At 33.5% G+C, this 21,368-nt stretch overlaps 3 protein-coding genes across 7 annotated transcripts; all 3 read left to right on the plus strand.

The window, feature by feature from the left end:
• The first annotated feature begins 3,505 nt into the window (after positions 1-3,505).
• On the plus strand, positions 3,506-5,818 carry LOC120260701. Of its 5 annotated transcripts, XR_005536477.1 has the most exons (5): positions 3,506-3,656; positions 3,932-4,005; positions 4,896-4,981; positions 5,124-5,281; positions 5,401-5,818. XR_005536477.1 is itself a non-coding variant. In XM_039268249.1 (4 exons), the coding sequence occupies exons 3-4, from the start codon at positions 4,939-4,941 to the stop codon at positions 5,556-5,558; spliced, it is 501 nt and encodes a 166-aa protein (XP_039124183.1). In that variant the 5' UTR covers positions 3,507-3,656; positions 3,932-4,005; positions 4,896-4,938; the 3' UTR covers positions 5,559-5,818. The 5 variants fall into 5 exon arrangements, 4 of the variants coding, with proteins under 4 accessions (XP_039124183.1, XP_039124184.1, XP_039124186.1 ...); XM_039268249.1 differs by having other exon boundaries at positions 3,507-3,656; positions 4,896-5,281; XM_039268250.1 differs by having other exon boundaries at positions 3,550-3,652; positions 4,896-5,281.
• Positions 5,819-8,478: 2,660 nt separating this feature from the next.
• LOC120262433 (serine/threonine-protein kinase AGC1-7-like) lies at positions 8,479-10,877 on the plus strand. The gene is made up of 3 exons (XM_039270537.1): positions 8,479-8,764; positions 8,851-9,590; positions 9,742-10,877. Exons 1-3 carry the CDS (start codon positions 8,762-8,764, stop codon positions 10,622-10,624), a joined length of 1,626 nt encoding a protein of 541 aa, XP_039126471.1. The 5' UTR covers positions 8,479-8,761; the 3' UTR covers positions 10,625-10,877.
• A 2,369-nt stretch (positions 10,878-13,246) lies between these two features.
• LOC120260111 (protein DETOXIFICATION 48-like) lies at positions 13,247-14,489 on the plus strand. The gene is made up of 2 exons (XM_039267550.1): positions 13,247-13,390; positions 13,473-14,489. Exons 1-2 carry the CDS (start codon positions 13,247-13,249, stop codon positions 14,487-14,489), a joined length of 1,161 nt encoding a protein of 386 aa, XP_039123484.1.
• The last annotated feature ends 6,879 nt before the right edge of the window (positions 14,490-21,368 follow it).

Genomic DNA, 21,368 nt, shown 5'->3' on the forward strand with positions numbered 1-21,368 from the left:
GCAGTAGTTTCAGATGATGTTATCTGGTGAAATTTTTCGTTGGATGTCAAATCTGCTTGTTTTCAGATTTAATTTTTGTGTTTTTTTTCATGTATAGCTAAAATTAATATCATTATATTTTGAGGGTTGAAATGAGTGATGACCAGAATTATTGTCATTGCATAAAGAAAATTAATAAATGAAGAAAATGATGTATACTTTCCCATGTTAATTAGTTTCATGCACTAATCTTAATGTTTACATGTTTTTTTGTTTTTTTGGGGAAAAAAACAGAGCTTAAAATCATACTGTTGTAATATATCAATTTCATTTACTAGCCTGCCTCCAAAACAATATCCAAAATAAATAAATAACAGGGATTGATGGTAAACCCTAATCATGGCAATGAAAAATCTCACAAATTAATAAAAACTCTCAAATATAACAATGATAACATGGTAAACTTACATAAACTGCTCAAAAACAACAACAGTAATGCCATTTTGAGATTACCTAAAATAAATGACTCTTTTTTCCTTGAAAGTCAAATCAAAGGTCCATTTTTTAGATAGTTATATCCAATTAACACCAAGACTTACATTTTAATTTTGTTCCCATCTATATTTTAATGTTTATTTTATATTAGATAAAATTATGAATTTATCATCACTTGGCCTTTGGCATTGGATCCGTTATGTTAATGTATTAACTCTATATTTATATACGAAATTTATCAATATTTTATATAAAAAAAATCATTAATTTAGACACAAACCCCAAAGATCATATACTTTGTTATAAACACATTTGGCATCTTTAACCAATGTTCTAGCAATTTTTAAAATAGTTCATTAATTATCTCATTAATAAATAACACTACATTAAAACCAATATGATAATATGTAACACATGGTTTACCTGAGTCATTAGATAAACTGTTGAGTTTGACCCAAATCCTATGCCACTTTAATATAACATGATAAGTAAGACTAGTTTAGTTTGGTTTAGATTAGATCATACATTTGACACATATACAGTAAATAAACGTAATTAAATGGAGAGAGTTATATATCTAAATCAATATAACATGTTTTGATTTTTTTTTTGTTCTAATAAATTTGTACTAGTCACTGCTCAGGGACAGATAAATATATATGAGAAATTGAGCTCTATAATATTTGTACCTTCCATTAATTTAAGCTATAATTCAAATTCGCCTTTTCAATGGAATAAATATTTTATGTAAAAAATTTGATAACAATAAATTAAACTGTAATTGATAACATGCATTGATTTGTGTTCATATGTTTGTATGGTGCCTCAACCTAAAAACCTTAATAAGTACTTCCTCCATTCTTTTTTATCTGTCGTAAACCCATGTTCTTTTTTTATCTGTCATTTTCTAATATCTAGAAGCATTTATTATTTTTTCCAAAATTATTCTAACACTTTATTCAATTTTTTTCATGGAATTAAATATGAGAGAGAAATGTGAAGGTATAAATTAGGGGTAATTTTGAAAAGAGAAGAAACTTTTTATAAAAATGTGTGAAATAACTAAATTTATTAGTATGTGAAATTTGGTTATTCATGAGAGATAAAAATGATGTTTGAACTGCAAAGGCCTTGTTTGTCAATATCATTATGGCATGTGAAGTACCAGATCTTTTATTTAAAATAAAAAATAAAAAAAAAGGTAGAAAAAGACTACTTGTCTCTGTGGGTGGCTCCTTTTCAAATGATTTAAACGTTTGCTTACACTCCACATTTCAAAATAATGAAATATCTTAAACAATTGCTTGTAAGTTGCAATCTTTGTAGGAAGTGGATAATTGCTCTTTATATATATATATATATATATATAATTTTATTTGTTTATATATTTTTATAATTGAACATCAATTTATAAATTTTATAAAAATATAAATTATTTTTTTCTCAAAATGAATCAAGAGAAAAAAATAATAATATATGTTTAAAAAATACTTTTTTTATTTTAATTGCAAACAAAAATGATTTTTATTTTATTGAGAACTGAAATAACAATTACATGTTATTGAAATTTTTCAAATTTTTATGATAAAGCTTCTCTTCCTCTTATACAATTTAAATATCAAGTTAAATTATCTCAAGTTACACAAGATAAGAACACATATCTTCTGTTTTTTTAAGCTTTTACTTTAATAAATTTTAATTTTTATTATCTTAATTTTAAAATAATTTTTATTAATAAATATAAAAACATTTATTCAAACCTAAATCAAACAAGTGTTAGTGTATATAAATCAGTTTCGAACTAGATTAACGAATCAAAGTGTTAATAATTTTTTATTTCGAAAAATAAGGGCAAGTTATGGGTTTGAATATTTAATTTTTGAGTTTGAAAAAAATGAAATAAAAATTTAATGTTGTGAGGATGGTACATAGCCAAACTGCCACTGTACTTTTTTTTAAAAAAAATATAATAATAATTTGGAAAATATGAGGATAAAATTAAAATGAGGGGAGTTTAACTGAAGGAGGTCGGATGCACAACCACCCAAACTTCACATTATTTTGTACACATTTGCATCGTGGTTCTTGTTGTGACTTGTGAGTGTCTACACTCAAAAATAAATATGTCTGCCTATTACTATTTAATATTATTATAACCTTTTGCGTATTTAATCAAATCATCCATAGCTTTTTGGGACCAGTGCAACAGTCTATTTTGAATTTAATTGTCAGAACTTTTAATGTAATTTATAGATATATATATATATATGCATTTAATTGTCAAAATATATATATATATATAGATAAATAATTTACTTTTGATAAATGCATATATACAATCTATGTCTGGCTAGTATGGAATTGGGCTAAAAACCATCTTTCATAGCTGCCATCGTTTATATATTTAAGATGAAATTGTGTTTTAAAAAATTATCTCTTGATTTCCCTATTGTAATTGAAAGTTATTTTAATTATTAAACTAAATTTTTTTTTTTTACAAAAAAAAAAAATTGTCAAAAGACTGACAAATAAAATGATGCACCAATTATAATTGCTTATTAACTATTTAAAAATTTATTAATTCGGTCAAATATTATATAAAAAGATGAAAATTCACGTATATGACCAAAAGATTTTCATAAATTAAATTAAATTAATAAATTTCTTACTATGTAATTTTAGGTGAAAAAAATACAACACCAAAGATCCACCAAACTTATTTAAACAATATTATAAACAGTACTAAGATCCGTAAATATTAATAAACAGTGTTTTAGAGCATAATTTTGATATTATGTTTTGCCCGTCATTGTCTTATGACAATGCCACTGGATTACCCACTTTCACCCATCTCTATATAGGCAAATAAAATGTATATGTAAAAAAAAAAAAAAACGTACATCTCTTAAAAGACAGACAATTACAAATTTTCAGAGGTAGATGTGTAATTACACGAGGTTGCAAGGTCAAAACAAAGTGGGAAGGATGGTTATGCATCGGCAAAGGGCCCAACAATGAGGAGGAACCGTATAGTTTGCTTTTTCTATTATTACCCTTCCCTTCTTTAAAATACAAATTATTCTTTGCAAACACTTGATCTTTTACTTTTATCCATAACATCAAACCATCTCTGACGAGTTTGAGCTCCTCCCACCCTCCACAAGCACAGGAAATATGCGTATGTGAGTTTGCTATGCTACATCTACCATTCTGTGCTTCATTTCATTCTTTTTTATCTTCTATTTATTGTGAATGATTAGTAGTTTGCATCATTGATTCCTTGCTCTGAGTTTTGTGGAGAGAATATGGGGAACTGGTGATAAGAAAAACAAGAAGGATGATTACTCTCTTGTTTTGATAATGTTAGTTTTAAGAGTTTGTATGTTGTTCTTGTTTAATTGGTTTTTTTGTTTTTTTTTTATAAGTTTGAATTATTTTCTTCTACTTTTTTTTTCAGTATCTTGATGTTGTGGATCTAATCAGTCTTTCTGATTTTTGCTTTGGACGGTGTTCTTGAAGAGAGAAGTTTTGGTAAGCTCTATATGTTCATTAACCAAAAAAATTATTGCCTTGAAATTTTCAACTCTGGGTTTCAAAACCATGAAAATTTATTAGTTATTATCTCTGTTTATCTCTGATTTTAGAGTTGTTTATTAAGGCTTCTGAAATTATCTGTTCAGATAAAAAGATTAATAACTTTTTGTGTTACTGATTCAGAACATAGGCAGCCATTTTTTAAGAATTAATGTAGTTTATCAATAAGTTTAGAAGTTGTATCATATTTTGAATCAAACTTTGGTTAGTGTGATTATTTAGATTCTTTATGTGTAATTGGCTAGAAACTTTATGTGCCATTGCTCAGTTATAATATGATTAAGATATTGTATGGTGTTTTTATTGACCCTTATCCTTCATGTCACCTATGAAGTTTCCTTTGCTAATGATGTAATGATGTTTCTTTTTTATATTTGAATACAACAAGCACTAACCGAAGATCTTAAACCCGGATGTACAGTCCGGATGAACAGTATATGAAACCTTTTGCTTCCTTAGTACTTGGGAAAAAAATATGGTTGCATGTACAGTGTTTTGGAGTTTGTTCTGTGTTTCATGATTTCATTCTTGAAAATGTGTTCTTGTCTCCATGTTACCGATGTCTCTACAGTCTAGATAATACCAAGGCTCACTAAAAGATCAGACATTCAACTAGTTCTTTTTTTTTTTCTGTTGATTTTACTTATTTAATGCTTGGAAATTGAAAATGCATTTGCAAGTATCTGAGGAACTTGGCCTGTAATTCATGATTTCATTCTTGGACATTTGTTCTTGTTTCCATATTATCAATATCTGTAGATAATATCATAGCAATTTCATATTGCAGAATTAGAAGAATTTCTTTTGGCTGTTTGTTAATTTTGCAGGATTTGGAAGAGTTTAAAACCTGATTTATCGACACCCGGAGTGATGTCTGAAATGAAGCATGATATTACTATATATCAAGACTCAAGTCAGAACATAACTCAGAAACTATTCATCTTTGTTGGAGTGATAGCCTATACTGTTTTAATTTTAAAGATTATGACTCTTCCCACTAAACATGCCTTGTCTCCTCTGTTTCCTGGTTTTACTGTCCCCGAACTGGATACCAGTTCTCGAACCGATGGTATTGATCCTACAGAGATACAAAACATTGATGTTTCAGTGAATGAAGGAGAAAACAACCATGGTTTCATGGTTAAACAGTTAGAGCCAGATGTAGAAAAGAATGGTAATATGGAACTTCAAATTGCTGCTGAGATGGTGGAAGGTATGTATCTTTGTTGCAGCTCAGATAGTGTTAATAAATACAATATGAATTATAATGCATTTGATTTTCAAATGAAATGAAGAAGAAACAAATACTTATCTAATTCAATCTCTGATCAGAAAACCATGCTGAAACTTATTCTGGAACTGATGATAAGCTACTACTGCACAATGGCATGATTGTTTCCAATGATAGTTCTATGGGGATGGGGAATAATACCAAACATTCAGCTCCAAAGATTCAGGATATGAACCAACAACCAATTTCAGATATCTGAATTTTAGTCTATTACTGACTCTGAGGAATGTACTGAAATATGATATTATGTTGCAGATAATTAGTTTTTCCAACTTCATTTGCAGCTTAAATTCCTCAGCAGGCACAGAACATAGTATGAATTTCTACCTTATCTGTTGTGAAATAATACTCATTTTTCTTGTGCCAATACAGTAATTTTCTTCATTGGGCTTCATATACAATGTAAGAACATGATGTATCCATGAGCTTAAATAAATAAAATCAGTTATTTTGATGAAACTTATTACATATAATTGTCAATATTAATTCAGACTACACATGCTGAAAACATAACATTGATGAGAATTACTAAAATTTTCACCCTTCAATGTAAAACTTTCTGGTTAAAACATTGCAGTTTTTTTTTTCCTGTTGAGATACCATGATTCAATTCTCAATAGTGACAAGCAAATGAATAGTACTGTTTATATTCATATTCATATTTACAAACTGTACTGATGAAGATAAGCTTGGCACCATAAGATTCTTATCATCATCATTCATCAAGAATGAAACAAGAAAGATCAAAACTTAAATATAAGGAAAAATGAGAAAATTAAGTTCTTTTGAATATATATCTGTAGATACTAATCAAGCACATATTATATGGAATCAAGTCTGTTTAAAAATTTAAAGTAGATATTATGATAATGATAGGCAATTTTTATATTGGAACCTAAATTTACCACACTATATGTTTCTAATAATGGAAGGAAACTGTTTGATAAGATTTGGAGACAGTGAACCTATATTGAGGATATAATTATTTAGAGAATTTAATTGTTTTTGTTGTTTTTTTAGTACCCATGTGATCTCTGTCATTTGTGCTTTCAATTATTGTGTGACCACAATGAAAGACAAAAAAAAGTGAACATATATATATATATATATATATATGTAAATATTATATAAGAGAACAAGGACAAACTTTTGTTTTTTTGCAATATATATACTTTAAGTTTATTTATTATAAATAAACATTTTATGGAAAAATATTTGAGTTATTTGAATTTTGGTATAAGATGGTTTATTTTATGACTGATTTTTTACTTCTAAATATAATTCTAATTACACACTTTGTTTTAGTGAGGGTGCTTGATTTAAATAAGAAAAACAAGATGTTGTGTGGCAGATTTTCTTTTATCAAATGATACTAATTTATATAAATTGAAATAATACACATAAATGTAATAATACACAAAATAATATTAATATACATAATTTTTCCCCCAAATTTAGTTTTGCAAGTATTTATATTTTTATGTCCCAAGTTTCATCTAGACTGAAAACAAGGATTCATGAAATCGGAAGTTAAAATTGTAATTATCCCAACTAAATGACACGGTATGAGCTAAAGTTTTTTCAATTAGTGTATGTATATATATATATATATATGAGCCTTTTTTATATTTTTTATATTCAATCATGATTTATAAACCACATAGTTGCTTGCATGTTTTTAAGAGTTTGATTCTTCTATTTGGATTTTTTTTTTAATAAAATACAACATCTTGAGTACTAAAAAAATAAAAATGAATGGTCTTTGAAACATTAATTCGGTCTGAATATTTAAATAGCAACCTGTAGGAGAACAGTATGAATATGACAAGTTATAAAAGAATAGAACAAAATCAAAATTATTTTTTTGTCATTATATATATATAGATATTTGGTAGATCATGATGTGATGGATTTTATTATTTCTTTTGTCTTTCATAATATGATATTAATTTAATCAAGTCTAATTTAACCAGTAATAGTTATTAAAATTGACATTATTACCATTTGAGTCAATTGAAATTCAAATTATCATTTTCTAATAAAAGAATGCATAAAATTTCATAAGAAACATCTCTTAACCTTTAAATATAATTTAATATTTACATATATATTAATATATATATAGGAAATAAATCATCTGCGGACGTTCAACGGCAAGCATAGTACCAATTAAGCTGCTACAATGAGACCTAACTGTGCACAAATTGATTGAACGATTCAGATTAAATTACTGTGTATCCCACTTTTCATTGTGCTACTATTTATAAATATAGTATTATTATTCATCTAATATTAATGAACCGTTAGATTTTAATCCAACGGTTGATAGTAACATTCATAGTTTTCAATTCTACGAATGTGCTTAGATGATTGAAGCTCATATATATATATATATATATATATAAACATGCATCCATATAAACATATTTATTTATTTATATAGCACTTTTACATAAATCAATTTAATAATTTTATAAAAAATAAATCGGTTATGTTAATAATATGATAAAAAAAATACAAAAGATATATAGAAGAAGAGAGTTACAAAATAGATAATAAAATACACAAAGTAAAAAGATACAGTGAAAACTATCCACTAGGTGTGAAGATAAATATATATAAAATTAAGAATTAAGATAAAACAGTACTCTCTAGGAGGAAAGTGAGAGGCATCATCTCCTGGAAGCTAGAATATCTCCAAAACATTGCGCAAATTATCATCTCTTTGCTTTCTAGTGTAAAAAATAAAATATTTTTTTTTAATAAAATTTTAATTTGATTCCCAACCACGTACACATATAATCAAAATTTTTAAAAAAACAAAACAAAAATATAGTTCTTACAAGAGCATACTAGTCAGTGGGTAGAGACTAGAGTATGCAAAATCAAGAAATTTTTCCTTTGTTTTTTTTTAAACCTATTACATATATATATATATAACAATATTCCCGGTAAAAAAGGGGGGAAAGTTAGTTTAGTTAGTTGAGTTGAGTTTGAGAGGATATCCACCTTCCAGTCAATTCAACAATCACTTCCCTCTCTCCATGACCTTCCAACCAACCTTTCCTTCTCCTCCTCCTCCTCCTCCTCCTCCTCCACACCTACACCTACAACAACAACAACAACAACAACAACACATCCTTCCTCTTCCCCACGTCTTCTTCTCTCCCTCCCATTTCTTTTTCTTTTTTTTTTAATATTTATTTATATATAATTTCTTTCTTTCTGTTTGCTTTTTTTATTTACAAGTAGTTTTCACATTTTTATCCATCCCAATTTTATTTTGTGGATGGATCCACCCATCCCTTCCCCAATTCCCTCCCCACCTCCCATCCACCCTCCTCCACTCCTCCAACCTTCTCATCCCCTCTTCATTCCCATTTGGAAAATTCCCTTCTATCTATGGTAATGATTTTGGTAATCCAATCCAATCTTCTTCTTATCATTCATTCATTCATCACTTTGCTCTCAATTTTTTGTTTTCATTGCAGACAAACATTAGTTCAAACATTGACATCAAAACAATACCAGTCACAACAGACAAACCATCAGTATTGATGAATAAGAAGAAGATGGATCCAATCTCTATCAATGGAGGTAGTACTGATCCTGACACCAGCCCTTGTCCAAGTCCTCAGGCTCTTGATTCTATGGTTGTTCCTAATATATCTGAAACCGGTTCTTATTCGCCGTCAACCTCAACTTCTTCCTCTGTTTTCACCAAATTGAATGATAGTGCTGCTGTTAGTGACTCTTCTGCAACTACCAGCACTAATACGACGACTACTAGTACGCGGAGTAACAGTTTAGATAGCTCTAGTACTTATTCGGCTCCGATCAGAAGGCACACCGGAGGGGATTGCCGATGGGAAGCTATTCGGTTGGCTAATTCAAGAGATTCCCCCATTGGCCTTGGCCATTTCAGGCTTTTAAAACGCCTAGGCTATGGTGATATTGGTAGTGTTTATCTTGTTGAGCTTAGGGGGACTTGTGCTTATTTTGCGATGAAAGTTATGGACCGAGCTTCGCTTGTCAGTAGGAATAAGGTGCTTCGATCGCAGACCGAAAGGGAAATTTTAGGCCTTTTGGACCATCCTTTCTTGCCTACATTATATTCACATTTTGAGACCGATAAGTTTTATTGTTTGGTGATGGAGTATTGCAGTGGAGGTAATCTTCATTCTCTTCGGCAGAAACAGCCTAACAAGTATTTCACCGAGCAGGCGGCACGGTTAGTTTCTAGTTTCTTTTTTTGTGCTTATTATTCATTCCGTATTTAATCTAATTGGTGAAATTCATTTTCAAATGGTTGCTTAGGATTGAATATTCATGCAATCCTTAGAAATACTCTGTTCAGCATGTTAATACTGTCTATGATTCAGGTTTTATGCGTCGGAAGTCTTGCTAGCCCTTGAATACTTGCACATGCTCGGCATTGTTTATAGGGACTTAAAGCCAGAAAATGTACTTGTTAGAGAAGAAGGCCATATCATGCTCTCTGATTTTGATCTATCGCTTCGGTGTTCTGTCAATCCAACACTAGTAAAATCATCATCTGTACACGGTGGTGGTGGTGGCATACTAGACTCGGAAAATGCTGTCCAAGGGTGCATTCAACCAACTGCATTTTTTCCAAGAATACTCCCAAAGCGGAATCGAAAATCTAAATCTGACTTCGGAGTTGGCAATGGTAACCTTCCAGAGCTCATGGCAGAACCAACAAATGCGCGATCAATGTCATTTGTAGGCACTCATGAGTACTTAGCTCCGGAGATTATTCGCGGTGAGGGACATGGTAGTGCCGTTGATTGGTGGACATTCGGAATTTTTCTCTTTGAGCTTTTGCATGGTACAACTCCATTTAAAGGTGCGGGGAATCGAGCTACATTGTTCAATGTTGTAGGACAACCTCTAAGATTTCCCGACACGCCCAGTGTAAGCATGGTTGCAAGAGATCTTATTCGCGGTCTTCTTGTAAAGGACCCTCAAAAAAGAATTGCTTATAGAAGAGGAGCAACCGAAATAAAACAACATCCATTTTTCGAGGGAGTGAATTGGGCATTGATCAGGAGCACCACTCCGCCCCATGTGCCCGATGCCGTAGACTTTTCACAGTATGCAGTTAAGGAGAAAAAAGGCGCGGAAAATGGTGTTGATGTTAGTATTAGTAGCGGTGCTGGTGGCGGTGGTGGCGGCAGCAGCGGAGGAGGAAATAAAGGGAATAATGCAAATGATTCTTCATATCTTGATTTTGAGTATTTTTAAGGTGAGTTACATTGGATCATTGCAATACATAGTGATCTATTTTTCTGTGATTGATGTCGAAAAGTACATAACTTTAGATGGGAGCTCTGAGAGTGCTTTGATCTTCATCTTTGTTTACTGAAACAATGCAGAGGAATGTGTGATATACTCAATGCTCAAAAGCTTACTAATTGAACAGCAATTTTTAGCAAATAGAGCTTCCATTGTGATTGGAAGGATGTTTTTCATTTGCAACTAATTTTGTTTTGCTTTATTTGTGTGTATAGTTGTGAATTTGGTTGTAAAATTCTCTTGTTTTTCTTTTGTATAGAGGGATTGATTTCATTGCATCAAGCTTAAATTTTATCAGTCCGAGTTCAAATGAACTTGTCTTATTTTTTTTGTTTTTTAATAAAAATAAATAAACCACAATTTTTTTTTAAATTAAAAGAAAATACAAATACATGCAGCTCAGCAAAATCATTGCAAGGTAGCAAAACAAGGAAGTGACCACAAGCTTTTGCTGCCTTCAAACTTTATTAATAGTTCTACAAGCTAAATCAACCAAAATTCAGACCTGATCTTGGCCTAAGGCCTAATCCATTTTTTTTATTAAAACTTAACAAATGTTTTTAACATCAGTAAAATCAAATTTATAGGATGAAATTATTAATTTGGCCCATTCTACACATAAAAAACATCAAGATGGATATTCTTAAACATTGATCCAAATCAAACAATTCATTGTGGAACTACAATGCCAATGTCCCTTGTAATATTCTCTCTATTGAATCTACAAGCATGCATTTGATGGTTATCTAGTCTGCCAATAATCTCATTTCAAGGAAACCATTAGGCAGCTTCCACAATGGTCCCCATTAACAATAGAGAACACATTATACAAATTTATGTTCTTAAGAAAACAAGCTTAGATTAAGGCTAAATTCTAATTTACTCATTAATTTAAGGAGGATGCTTAAATGTAAGAGGGCTATTCATCTATGTGAACACAAGAACAAGGATGATTAATTAGATACAACAAAGCTCTTCCATTTTATATGATCCTTTCCTAAGTTTGGTCCAATTTTTTTTTCTCAAACATCTTTTTTATTGTTTTTTTTACCTATGTATATCCTTAGGGAGATCTTTATGCTTGAAAAAATAGTTAATTTTATACTTTAAAAAAATCACTTTTCTTCATGCTTGTTGCCTTTTCACAATGCCTCAGCATTAGGAGAATAGTATTACATTTTCCTCACAAATCAAAGATAAAGAGTCTAAATTCACTAACTCAGAAGTTGAGGGCCATATGCTTATATATATATTGCTAGTGCTTTGTTGTATAAAATATAATGTTACGTTTAAAATATTTTATTTATATGCATCCAAAATGTTCACCTTATCATAAATATAAATCTAAAAAAAGGTATTTGAGCAATAGTATGCTTTTATGTTCATTTTATTTTAAAAATATACTACTGATTATTACATTGATATTTTTATAAAGTTAAAAAAAAAGATTAAAAAAAAAATATTTATGAAATTATACTAAGTATTCCCTAAAGATATACCCCTCCTTTTATAAAATTAAATTAATTTTTTTAAAATAAAGTGAAAATTACCTCTAAACCTCAAAAATTGGGAATGTTCGCCTAAATAAATTTTGTTTCATTAACTAAACTTAAATTTTATAATTTTTTATAATTTAGAAGTGATAATCAAGCTCATTGGGTTTAACATTGTGTATAGTAAATGAAACAAATAATCTTACACTGAATAGGAGAGAAAAGTTTTGTGTTTATATGTATGATTTAGATATAAACATATGAGGCGTCTTTCAAAACTATGAGGACCGATTTTATGTTAATTTAGTTGTTACCGTGTGAATATTCACATAACCTTTGGCATTGCAAAAAAAAACAAAAAAAAAACTAAGCACAAAATCATCATTTAATTTTTTCTTAATATATATATATATATATATTAAAACTAGACATATAGAAAGCAATTTTAAGTGATCGGTAAGTATTTCAATTTTTTTCCGACTATCAATTATTCCTTTATAATTCTCCACAATATATTAAAAAATCTACCATTCAAGTCAACTGTCACAAGAAAAATATCATTTGAAAAGGAAGAGAGTTACCAACTTTCACGAAGGTGGTAAAATAAAGAATTTTAGAACTCAATCAAAACATCAAAAGAAAATACATATAAACGTATAATAATTTTCTCATAACAAAATCACTATATATATATAACATCATCTCTTGTACATGTCTCACAAACAATCAAACCCATCTTAGGAAAATTCGAACATTCTTATAGTAGCTTAGCTTTTGCAAGCTAATGAATCCAATTTAAAGTTTTGCCTAGTTCACTGGCTGCTACAGCTATAAGTCAAGAACATTTGGCTACTTTGTTCCTGACAGTTTCCCTTTTTGTCTCTCACATTTCGGAAATCAACATGATCATCACATTGTCTACAATTGTAGTTAACTGAATAATACAAGCGCCATGTGAGACTTGTTCGTCACCTCCGTCAAATCTTTTGTTCTTATCAAACTCTACATTATATAAATCTCTAAAATCTCCACTCCATATCAGCATTCAAATTAAGACTGCAAGAACTTGTTAATAATCATGTGTCAAACTCCAGATAATCCATGCCTCGAACCATTGTTATGTAACAAGTATTGTAATCTTGCTCAACAAGCCGAGATTCTTCTTGTTTATCCTTCATTAGAAATAAAAGATGAGCATTCATCTTTATCTTGGTCCCATGAGGTAATAATTATATATGTGTATATATATAAGCTTTGATACCATGTTAGATACAAACTCAAAAAAGTCTTGTATGTTCTATTAGATTGCCGACGAGATTAAAGCACTATCAAAAATCACGACACCAGGAATAGCATCTGGCCTCCTCTACTACGCGCGAAACCTCATCTCGATGCTTTTCTTAGGATGGCTTGGACCAAGAGAGCTTGCAGCAGGAGCTCTATCTATCGGCTTTGCGAACATAACTGGCTACTCAGTACTCTCCGGTCTCTCCATCGGTATGGAGCCCATTTGCGGCCAAGCTTACGGTGCACAAAATTGGAATCTGGTGAGCCAAACACTTCATCGGACCATTCTAATCCTTCTCCTAACTTGCATACCCATCTCTCTCTTATGGCTAAATGTCAGCCATATCCTTCTTCATCTTGGCCAAGACCCTACAATCACCCATTTGGCCAAGAACTACCTTCTTTATGCTCTACCTGACCTTATTGCATTATCCTTCATCAATCCTCTTCGCATTTTCCTTCGAACACAGAACTTGAATCATGTTCCTGCAGTTTGCTCAACAATATCAACTTTGCTTCACATCCCTCTCAATTACTACTTTGTGATCATTCTTGGTTCCGGCATTAAAGGAGTAGCCACTGCGGTCGCTGTCACCGACTTCCTCCTTCTCTTCTTTGTAATATCATACATTTACCTTAGCGGGGTATGCGAAAAAACATGGACAAGGATGAACTTAGATTGCTTCAAAGAATGGTCTTCTATCTTTTCACTAGCATTACCGAGCTGCATCTCAGTGTGCTTGGAATGGTGGTGGTATGAGTTCATGATCATTTTATGTGGTTTGTTGAACAATCCCGAAGAAACAGTTTCGGCAATTGGCATTTTGATGCAAATGACAGCATTAGTTTATGTCTTTCCTTCATCACTGAGCTATGGAGTGTCGACAAGAGTGGCGCAAGAGCTCGGCAGAGGAAGGCCAGTGAAAGCGAAGACAGTTGCTACTATAGGCACTATTTGGGGTGTGTTCATGGGAATCGTCGCAATGGCGTTCAATGTATATGCTATGAAATGGTGGGGGTTTGATGTTTACTAACAGCGAGCGGGTGGTAAAAATTGTGATGTCCGTGTTGCCGGTGGTAGGACTTTGTGAGCTTGGAAACTGCCCGCAGACGGCAATGTGCGGCGCGCTAAGAGGAAGTGCGAGGGCGAAGCTAGGAGCTCACTTGAACTTGGGTTGTTTCTACGGTGTTGGTATGCCGGTGGCATTGATATGTGCATTTCTGTTGAAGCTTGGGCTTACCGGATTGTGGCTGGGGCTGCTCGCGGCACAAGGGTCTTGCGCGGTGGTGCTTGCGGTGGTGCTTGTGAGGACAGACTGGTATTTTCAAGCAGAACAAGCTAAAGAACTTACTAGCGCAAAAGGAGGAGGAGAGGAAAGAGCAAATGAGAATTTGATGATGGTTTAGCTTTGAGTACGTTCTAGAGAAATTTCTAATTTTGATTCATGAGTTTATTGGATTAAAACCATTAATTAGGTAGATGCAAGATTGATAATTGATAATTAATTATCATGTGAAGCTTATCAAATGGATCCGGCGTAAGTGGGATCTCTTCCAAAGTTAATTATGGTAAGCATAAAAATGTATAATTGTTTAGGTTTTAAAAATTAATTTAAGTTAATAATTTGAGTATAATATTTTTATTGTTTTATTTTGTATTAACTTGTACTTTTCCGGGTAATTTGTAACCAAAGGGTCTAATGGAAAATAATGTTATCATGTATTTCGGTTTGAACTTATAAGTGAATAATAATGCTATAAACCCATGTCATGTTCAAACTCTATGTATTTTTCTGTAACTTGGGGTTTATCAAATACTATCCTGTACACTGCTCTCAACACAACCATGTTCAACCCATAAGTTAAAGCATAAAACCCTCTTGACATCAAATGAAGAGGCATAGGGTGACATGAAAGCAGAAGATGACTCGACTAAAATAGGAGAAGCTAATGCCTGATCTTTAGATATTTCATCAAGCCATATATTGAAGAAGAGATTTTTAAAGATGGCAAAGGAGAGTAAGTTTATACTTTTTCATGTTTTGAAATATTTGGATATATTCTCTCCTTGTGAATGCACACTTTTTGATAGATCTCAAGCTTAAGAACAAGTTGGTACTCTTCATCGTTTGGCATTATAGTAAAATCTTCTCATCACTCTTATTCTTGGAATGTAAGCTTAAAACCGAAACCACATAAATTTTTTTATTTTTGGTGGATATTTTTATTGACTGATTTCATGTGTGATTTGTTCTTTTTAGTTTTTATCTTCTGTGATATTGTGCAAGCATATTAGCTAGCTTACCTCCTCTTTGATTTGACAATCGATATTTAAGAGTCCATTCTCTCTTTAATTTATGTAGAAAAGTCGGTTTATAAGGATGTCATTGATGATGCAACATTGAAACAACACCCAATATTCCACTACCTCCCTGTTGGCGCCACCTTTATCATGCATATAAATAGTGTTTGTTGTTTTTAATAAATTATAATTTATCTATATTACTAAAATGAATATTTTTTTTATATAATTTTTAATTTGAGCCCGCTTCTCAATAGAAGCCAAGTTCATACCTTAATGAGCAAATTAAGCTTCAATATTCCATTTTTTCACTATTTTTAATGTAATACTAAAATGGAAATTATTTGGGGTCAGTGAAAAAGTGGATAAACCATTGTCATTAATTAAATAAAGAGTAGAGATACAAACTGAGCGCAAACAGCGTCGGATGAGAATCAACAAGGGATTCTCAGCCCAACAACATAATACAAAAACAGACTAGTCGGAGAGAAGATCATGATCTACCCCGGAGAGTGGATCACCGCCAGACTCCACTCCACTTATGTACATGACTATTTGGGGTCAGTTATATACATGAATCTTATTCTCTCATATTGTTCTATTAAGAGTAAAAATAAATAAATAGACAAATCTCAAACATATTATTTTGTAAAATTTATGACAAGCATTTTTAAGATCTACTTTTCTATTTTTTATTTTTATTTTTTTTTAATGAGGGCATCCACTAGTCGTCTACAGACACGTTCATACCATTTTAATCTATTATCTCTTAATTTAACAGTAATATGTGCTACACCCAATTTATTTTAAATAAATTTATTTTTTAATTGATCATTCCTAGTAATCACGCGCACCCTTATAACATTTTCATCTCAATCACTATATATATATATATATATATTTAAGTATGTTGTTTGCTAGCTACTCAACATTCTGACATGTTGAGTTAACAACTATTCTGTAAAACTTATTTTTTAATGATCACATAAAACCCTAAAAGTTGCCTTCTTTTTTTGTTAATTGGCCCATACCAATTGTTGATTGGCCCATGCCAATTATGTTCTTCATCAACATGGAAGGGCAAGGATGTCATTTCTCCTTCTGTCAGTGACTTGGTGGTAGGTGAAGAGAGTTAGTGGGGGAATATTTTATTATTTGGGGGTAGGTGCCACCCTACCCCATCATTATGAGCCCTGGATCAAAATGATCCTGGCACTTGGTTTGTTTGGTGAAGGGCTATATAAACCCCCATGACATTTGTTAAGACACACAAGTGAGTGAGGAAGTTAGAGAAAGAGAAGAAGGGTGAGAAGTGTGAGAAAATAGTTTGAGAGTTAGTCTATTCTCCTAGTATAAGAGAGGATCATCGGTTTTCTCCTTATTATTAGAGAGAGTTTGTAGCTTCGAAATTTTTCCCACTTAGTGAATTTCTTCTATCCTTGCCCGTGGTTTTTACCCCTAATTATTTAGGGGTTTTTCCACGTAATATCTTTGTGTCCTTTATTTTTCAAAGATTATTCTTATTTATTTTTGTCTGCAGTATCGCTTATATCCAGTCCTACATTTCACAACAAGTGGTACCAGAGCCAGACTTAGAGTGTGTATATATATCTACTTATCGTATGCTCGTGGCGCCACTAATAGTGGATCCTCCACATCGGAAAAATAAGTTAGATTATTATTCACCCTTTGAGGAAGCCGTTCACGCCCTTTGAAGCGGTTGTGATAGAAGCAATGGCGAGAAGCATGATATTGAAAAAAATTCAACGGGAGTAATTTCTACCGTGGAAGTCGAAAAATAAAAGGCAATCCCGAGGAAGGACAATCTGCTTTGAGGCCATCACCGAAAAGGCCAGCTGAGGTCAAAGATGACAAGTGGAATGAGATGGATGGGAACGCCATTGCCAATCTTCATCTGGCACTTGCCGATGGGGTTCTATCAAGCATAGCGAGAAGAAGACGGCAGAAAGGAGATCCGGGATCACCTCACTAAGTCATGACGAGGCCAAATCACTCCACAACAAGATTTTTCCTTAAGAGGAAACTCTATACTGCATGTATGGCGGAATCTACTTCAACGACAGAGCACATGAACACACTCGAACACTCTATTCTCCCAACTCACATCATTGGGACATACAATAGAGTCAAGTGAACGTGCAGGAAATTCTCGCTCCAAAGTTTACAGATTCATATGATCAACTCGTCATCAACTTAACAAACAATGCCTCCACGGACGAGTCCTAGTATTTGATAACATTGCATTACTGCGTTCGGAGGAAGAGAGTCGCCGCAAGAACAAGGAAGACAAGTTAGCAAGTTCACAACAAGCGGAGGCCTTGGACGGTGACGAGAGGAAGATCAGCGTAACGTGGATCCGAGTGGGAGCTACAATCATGGTAGATCAAAAATCAAGGAGTAAGAAGACTTTCAAGTGTTACCACTGTGGCAAGAAAGGTCACTTGAAAAAGGATTGTTGGAGTCTAAATAAAAAGATTCCAATCCTCAAGGAAATGTTGCAAACACTTCAGATGATGGAGTAGCCATGGTGTGTGAAGCAGTATCTACATCAAGTAAAAGATTTGTCGATGTATGGCTTCTTGATTCAAAGCAGACCCACTTTTTCATATGACCTCCAAGAGAATGGTTCCATCACTATGAACCTATCTCCGGGGGATCCGTGACACACTAGTAATGATCAAGCCTTGGAGATCGTTGGCATTGGCACCATCAAACCCGAAGATGTATGATGGCACGATTCGACTATAAAAAGAAGTCCGACATGTGGAGGGACCTCAAGAAGAATTTGTTGTCTATAGGACAACTTGATGATCTTGGTTGCAAAAATTGAAGTCCGTAACAAGATCATGAAGGTAATTCGAGGAGCGCTTGTATGTATGAAGGGGGGAAAAATAGTCGCTAATCTATACATGATGATGGGAGAAACTTTGCAAGAAGGAGAAGCTTCGGGTTGCTACAAGTGATCCAAGTGAAAGATGCACAAATGACATGGCACGTAAAAACTTGGACACATGTCGAGCAAGGAATGAAGATTCTTGCAGAAAAGGAATCTACTTTCATGGTCTCACAAAGGTAACATTACCCTTTTGTGAGCATTGTATCAGTGAGCAAGCGAAAGATCGATCGAAGTTCAACACATCTAATTCTAGAAGCAAAGCAATTCTAGAATTGGTACACTCGATGTGTGTCAAGCACCCAGCTACATCTCCGGAGGAGCAAATTATTTTTGTATCATTTATTGATGACTATTCCAGAGATGTTGGGTGTACTCTATCAAGAGGAAGGCGATGTGTTTCAAGTCTTCAAATTCTACAAAGCGCTGGGTGGAACTTGAATCTGGAGAAAGATCAAGTGCTTGAGGACCGATAATGGAGAAGAATACATCGGCAAAGAATTTGATGAATTCGTAAACAAGAAGGCATTAAAAAGGCGATTCACTACAGATACACTCCTCAACAAAAATGGAGTGGCAGAGCGGACTGAAACGAGGACTCGTTGGAAAGAACAAGAGCCATGATGGGAGCCGCAAGCTTAGACAAGAAGTTCGGGCGATAGGCCAAGACCGTCTGTTATGTGGTGAATCAGGCCCCATCAACTGCAATTGAGTTGAAAGACACCGATGGAGATGTGGATGGTAAGCCGCTGATTATTCAAACCTTCATATTTTGGAAGTCCTGTGTATGTAATGTACAATACCCGAGGAAAACTACAAAAGTCGGATCCAAAATCCAAAAATGTATGTTTCTAGGATATCGTCGATGGTGTTAAGGGGTATCGCGATGTGGGATCCCACTCGCCCACAAGGTTAGTAATCAGCAGGGATGTTATCTTCATGGAAGACAAAGAACAAGAGCAAGTAGATGGTAAAAGCACTTCAAAAAGAAAGCACGTAGACTACAACTCTGCAGTGTAGAAAAAGAAGTCGAGCTACACCCGTAGCATGAGGTACAAGAGCCAAATGAATCAAGTCCCGGGAGTTCGGGCGGTCAACTCGTACAAGAATGGCACCAAGTTGGCATTCGACTATATTATGGAGGGTAACATTGCTTACTGTCTTCTAACTGAGGATGGAGAACCATCAACTCTTCAAGAAGCACTGAACAATTCAGATGCATCTCAGTGGATGGCAAGAATGGAAGAAGAAATTGAAGCTCTTTCATAAAAATAGGACATGGGAATCGTGTCACTACCACAAGGGCGAAAAGCCCATCTGGCAACAAATGGGTCTCACAAGATCAAGCGCAACAGTGATGATCAAGTAGATCGTTATCGTCTAGACTCGTGGTAAAAGGATATGCTCGAAGGAAGGTATCGACTTCAATGAAATATTTTTCACCTGTGGTTCGACTTACAATCAAATCCGAGTAGTCCTCAGCGATGTGTGCTACATTAGACTTGCAGCTTGAGCGCTTAGATGTCAAAACCGCATTTTCTTCATGGAGATCTTGAAGAAGAAATTTTACATGCTCCAACCGAAGGATTTGAAGAAAAAGTAAAGAGAACTTGGTTTTGCAGAGTTGAACAAATCTACTGATGCGGTCTAAAGCAGGCCCCAAGATGTTGGTACAAGAGATTTGATTCCTTCATCATGAGCCTTGGTTACAGCAGATTCAATACAGACCCTTGTGCATATGTCAAGAGGTTTGAAGAAGAAGATTTCGCTCTTCTTGTTGTCATGATGTCGACGACATGTTGGTAACGAGCCCTCCCAACAAAAGATCGTATCAAGGAGTCGAAGGCACAATTGGCTAGGGGAGTTTGAAATGAAGGACTTGGGACCCAGGGTAAACAAGATTCTAGGGATGCAAATTCACCGAGATGTAAATAACAAGAAGATTTGGCTTTCTCGAAGACTTATCTAAAGAAGATCTTCATGACGCTCAACATGCAAGACCCTAGAAGCCAATTTCTACCCCACTTCAGTAATTTCAAATTATCCCTCAAGTATGTGTCCTAGCAGTGAAGATGAGAGGATGGAGATGTCTCGAGTACCGTATGCATCAGCGGTGGGAAGCCTAATGTTCGCCATGATCTGTACAAGACCGGACATTGCACATGCGAGCGGGAGTGGTAAGCTCAGTATATGGTGAATCCCCGGTCGAGAGCATTGGAATGTTGTTAAGAGGATTCTCGGATATATAAAGGGAACCCTCGGATGTTGCATTATGTTATGGGGGATCGAGACTTTTCACCGCAGTGGATATGTTGATGCTGATTATGCAGGTGATTTTGATAAAAAGCAAATCCACTCATCGGATATGTGTTCACACTAGCGTATGAGCGCATGGTGGGTTTCAAAATCTGCAGTCGATCGTGGCTACATCAACGATGTAAGCGTAGTATTTGGCGCCTACACAAGCCGAAAGAAAGCAAAGGTGGTTGAAGATGGTGTTGGAAGAACTCTGCACAAACAAAGAGAACATCACTCTATATTGTGATAACCCGGAGTGCATCAGCATCTTGCAAGGAATCCAAAGATTTCATTCAAAGACCAAACATATCGTAGTTCAAGACCACTTCATTCGTGAGAAAGTAGAAGAAGGTGACAGTGGACATGCAAAAAGATTCATACCAAGGATAACCTAGCAGA

Source organism: Dioscorea cayenensis, chromosome 5, assembly GCF_009730915.1.
Source record: "Dioscorea cayenensis subsp. rotundata cultivar TDr96_F1 chromosome 5, TDr96_F1_v2_PseudoChromosome.rev07_lg8_w22 25.fasta, whole genome shotgun sequence".
Taxonomy (NCBI): Eukaryota; Viridiplantae; Streptophyta; class Magnoliopsida; order Dioscoreales; family Dioscoreaceae; genus Dioscorea; species Dioscorea cayenensis.

Excerpts from the sequence above, each read along its gene's own strand:
- LOC120262433 (XM_039270537.1), top strand. Across the intron at positions 9,591-9,741 it reads TTCACCGAGCAGGCGGCACG|GTTTTATGCGTCGGAAGTCT; the intron begins GTTAGTTTCTAG and ends TCTATGATTCAG.
- LOC120260701 (XM_039268249.1), top strand. The coding sequence starts at position 4,939 with ATGTCTGAAATGAAGCATGATATTACTATATATCAAGACTCAAGTCAG. Across the intron at positions 5,282-5,400 it reads TGCTGCTGAGATGGTGGAAG|AAAACCATGCTGAAACTTAT; the intron begins GTATGTATCTTT and ends ATCTCTGATCAG.
- LOC120260111 (XM_039267550.1), top strand. The coding sequence starts at position 13,247 with ATGTGTCAAACTCCAGATAATCCATGCCTCGAACCATTGTTATGTAAC. Across the intron at positions 13,391-13,472 it reads CTTTATCTTGGTCCCATGAG|ATTGCCGACGAGATTAAAGC; the intron begins GTAATAATTATA and ends ATGTTCTATTAG.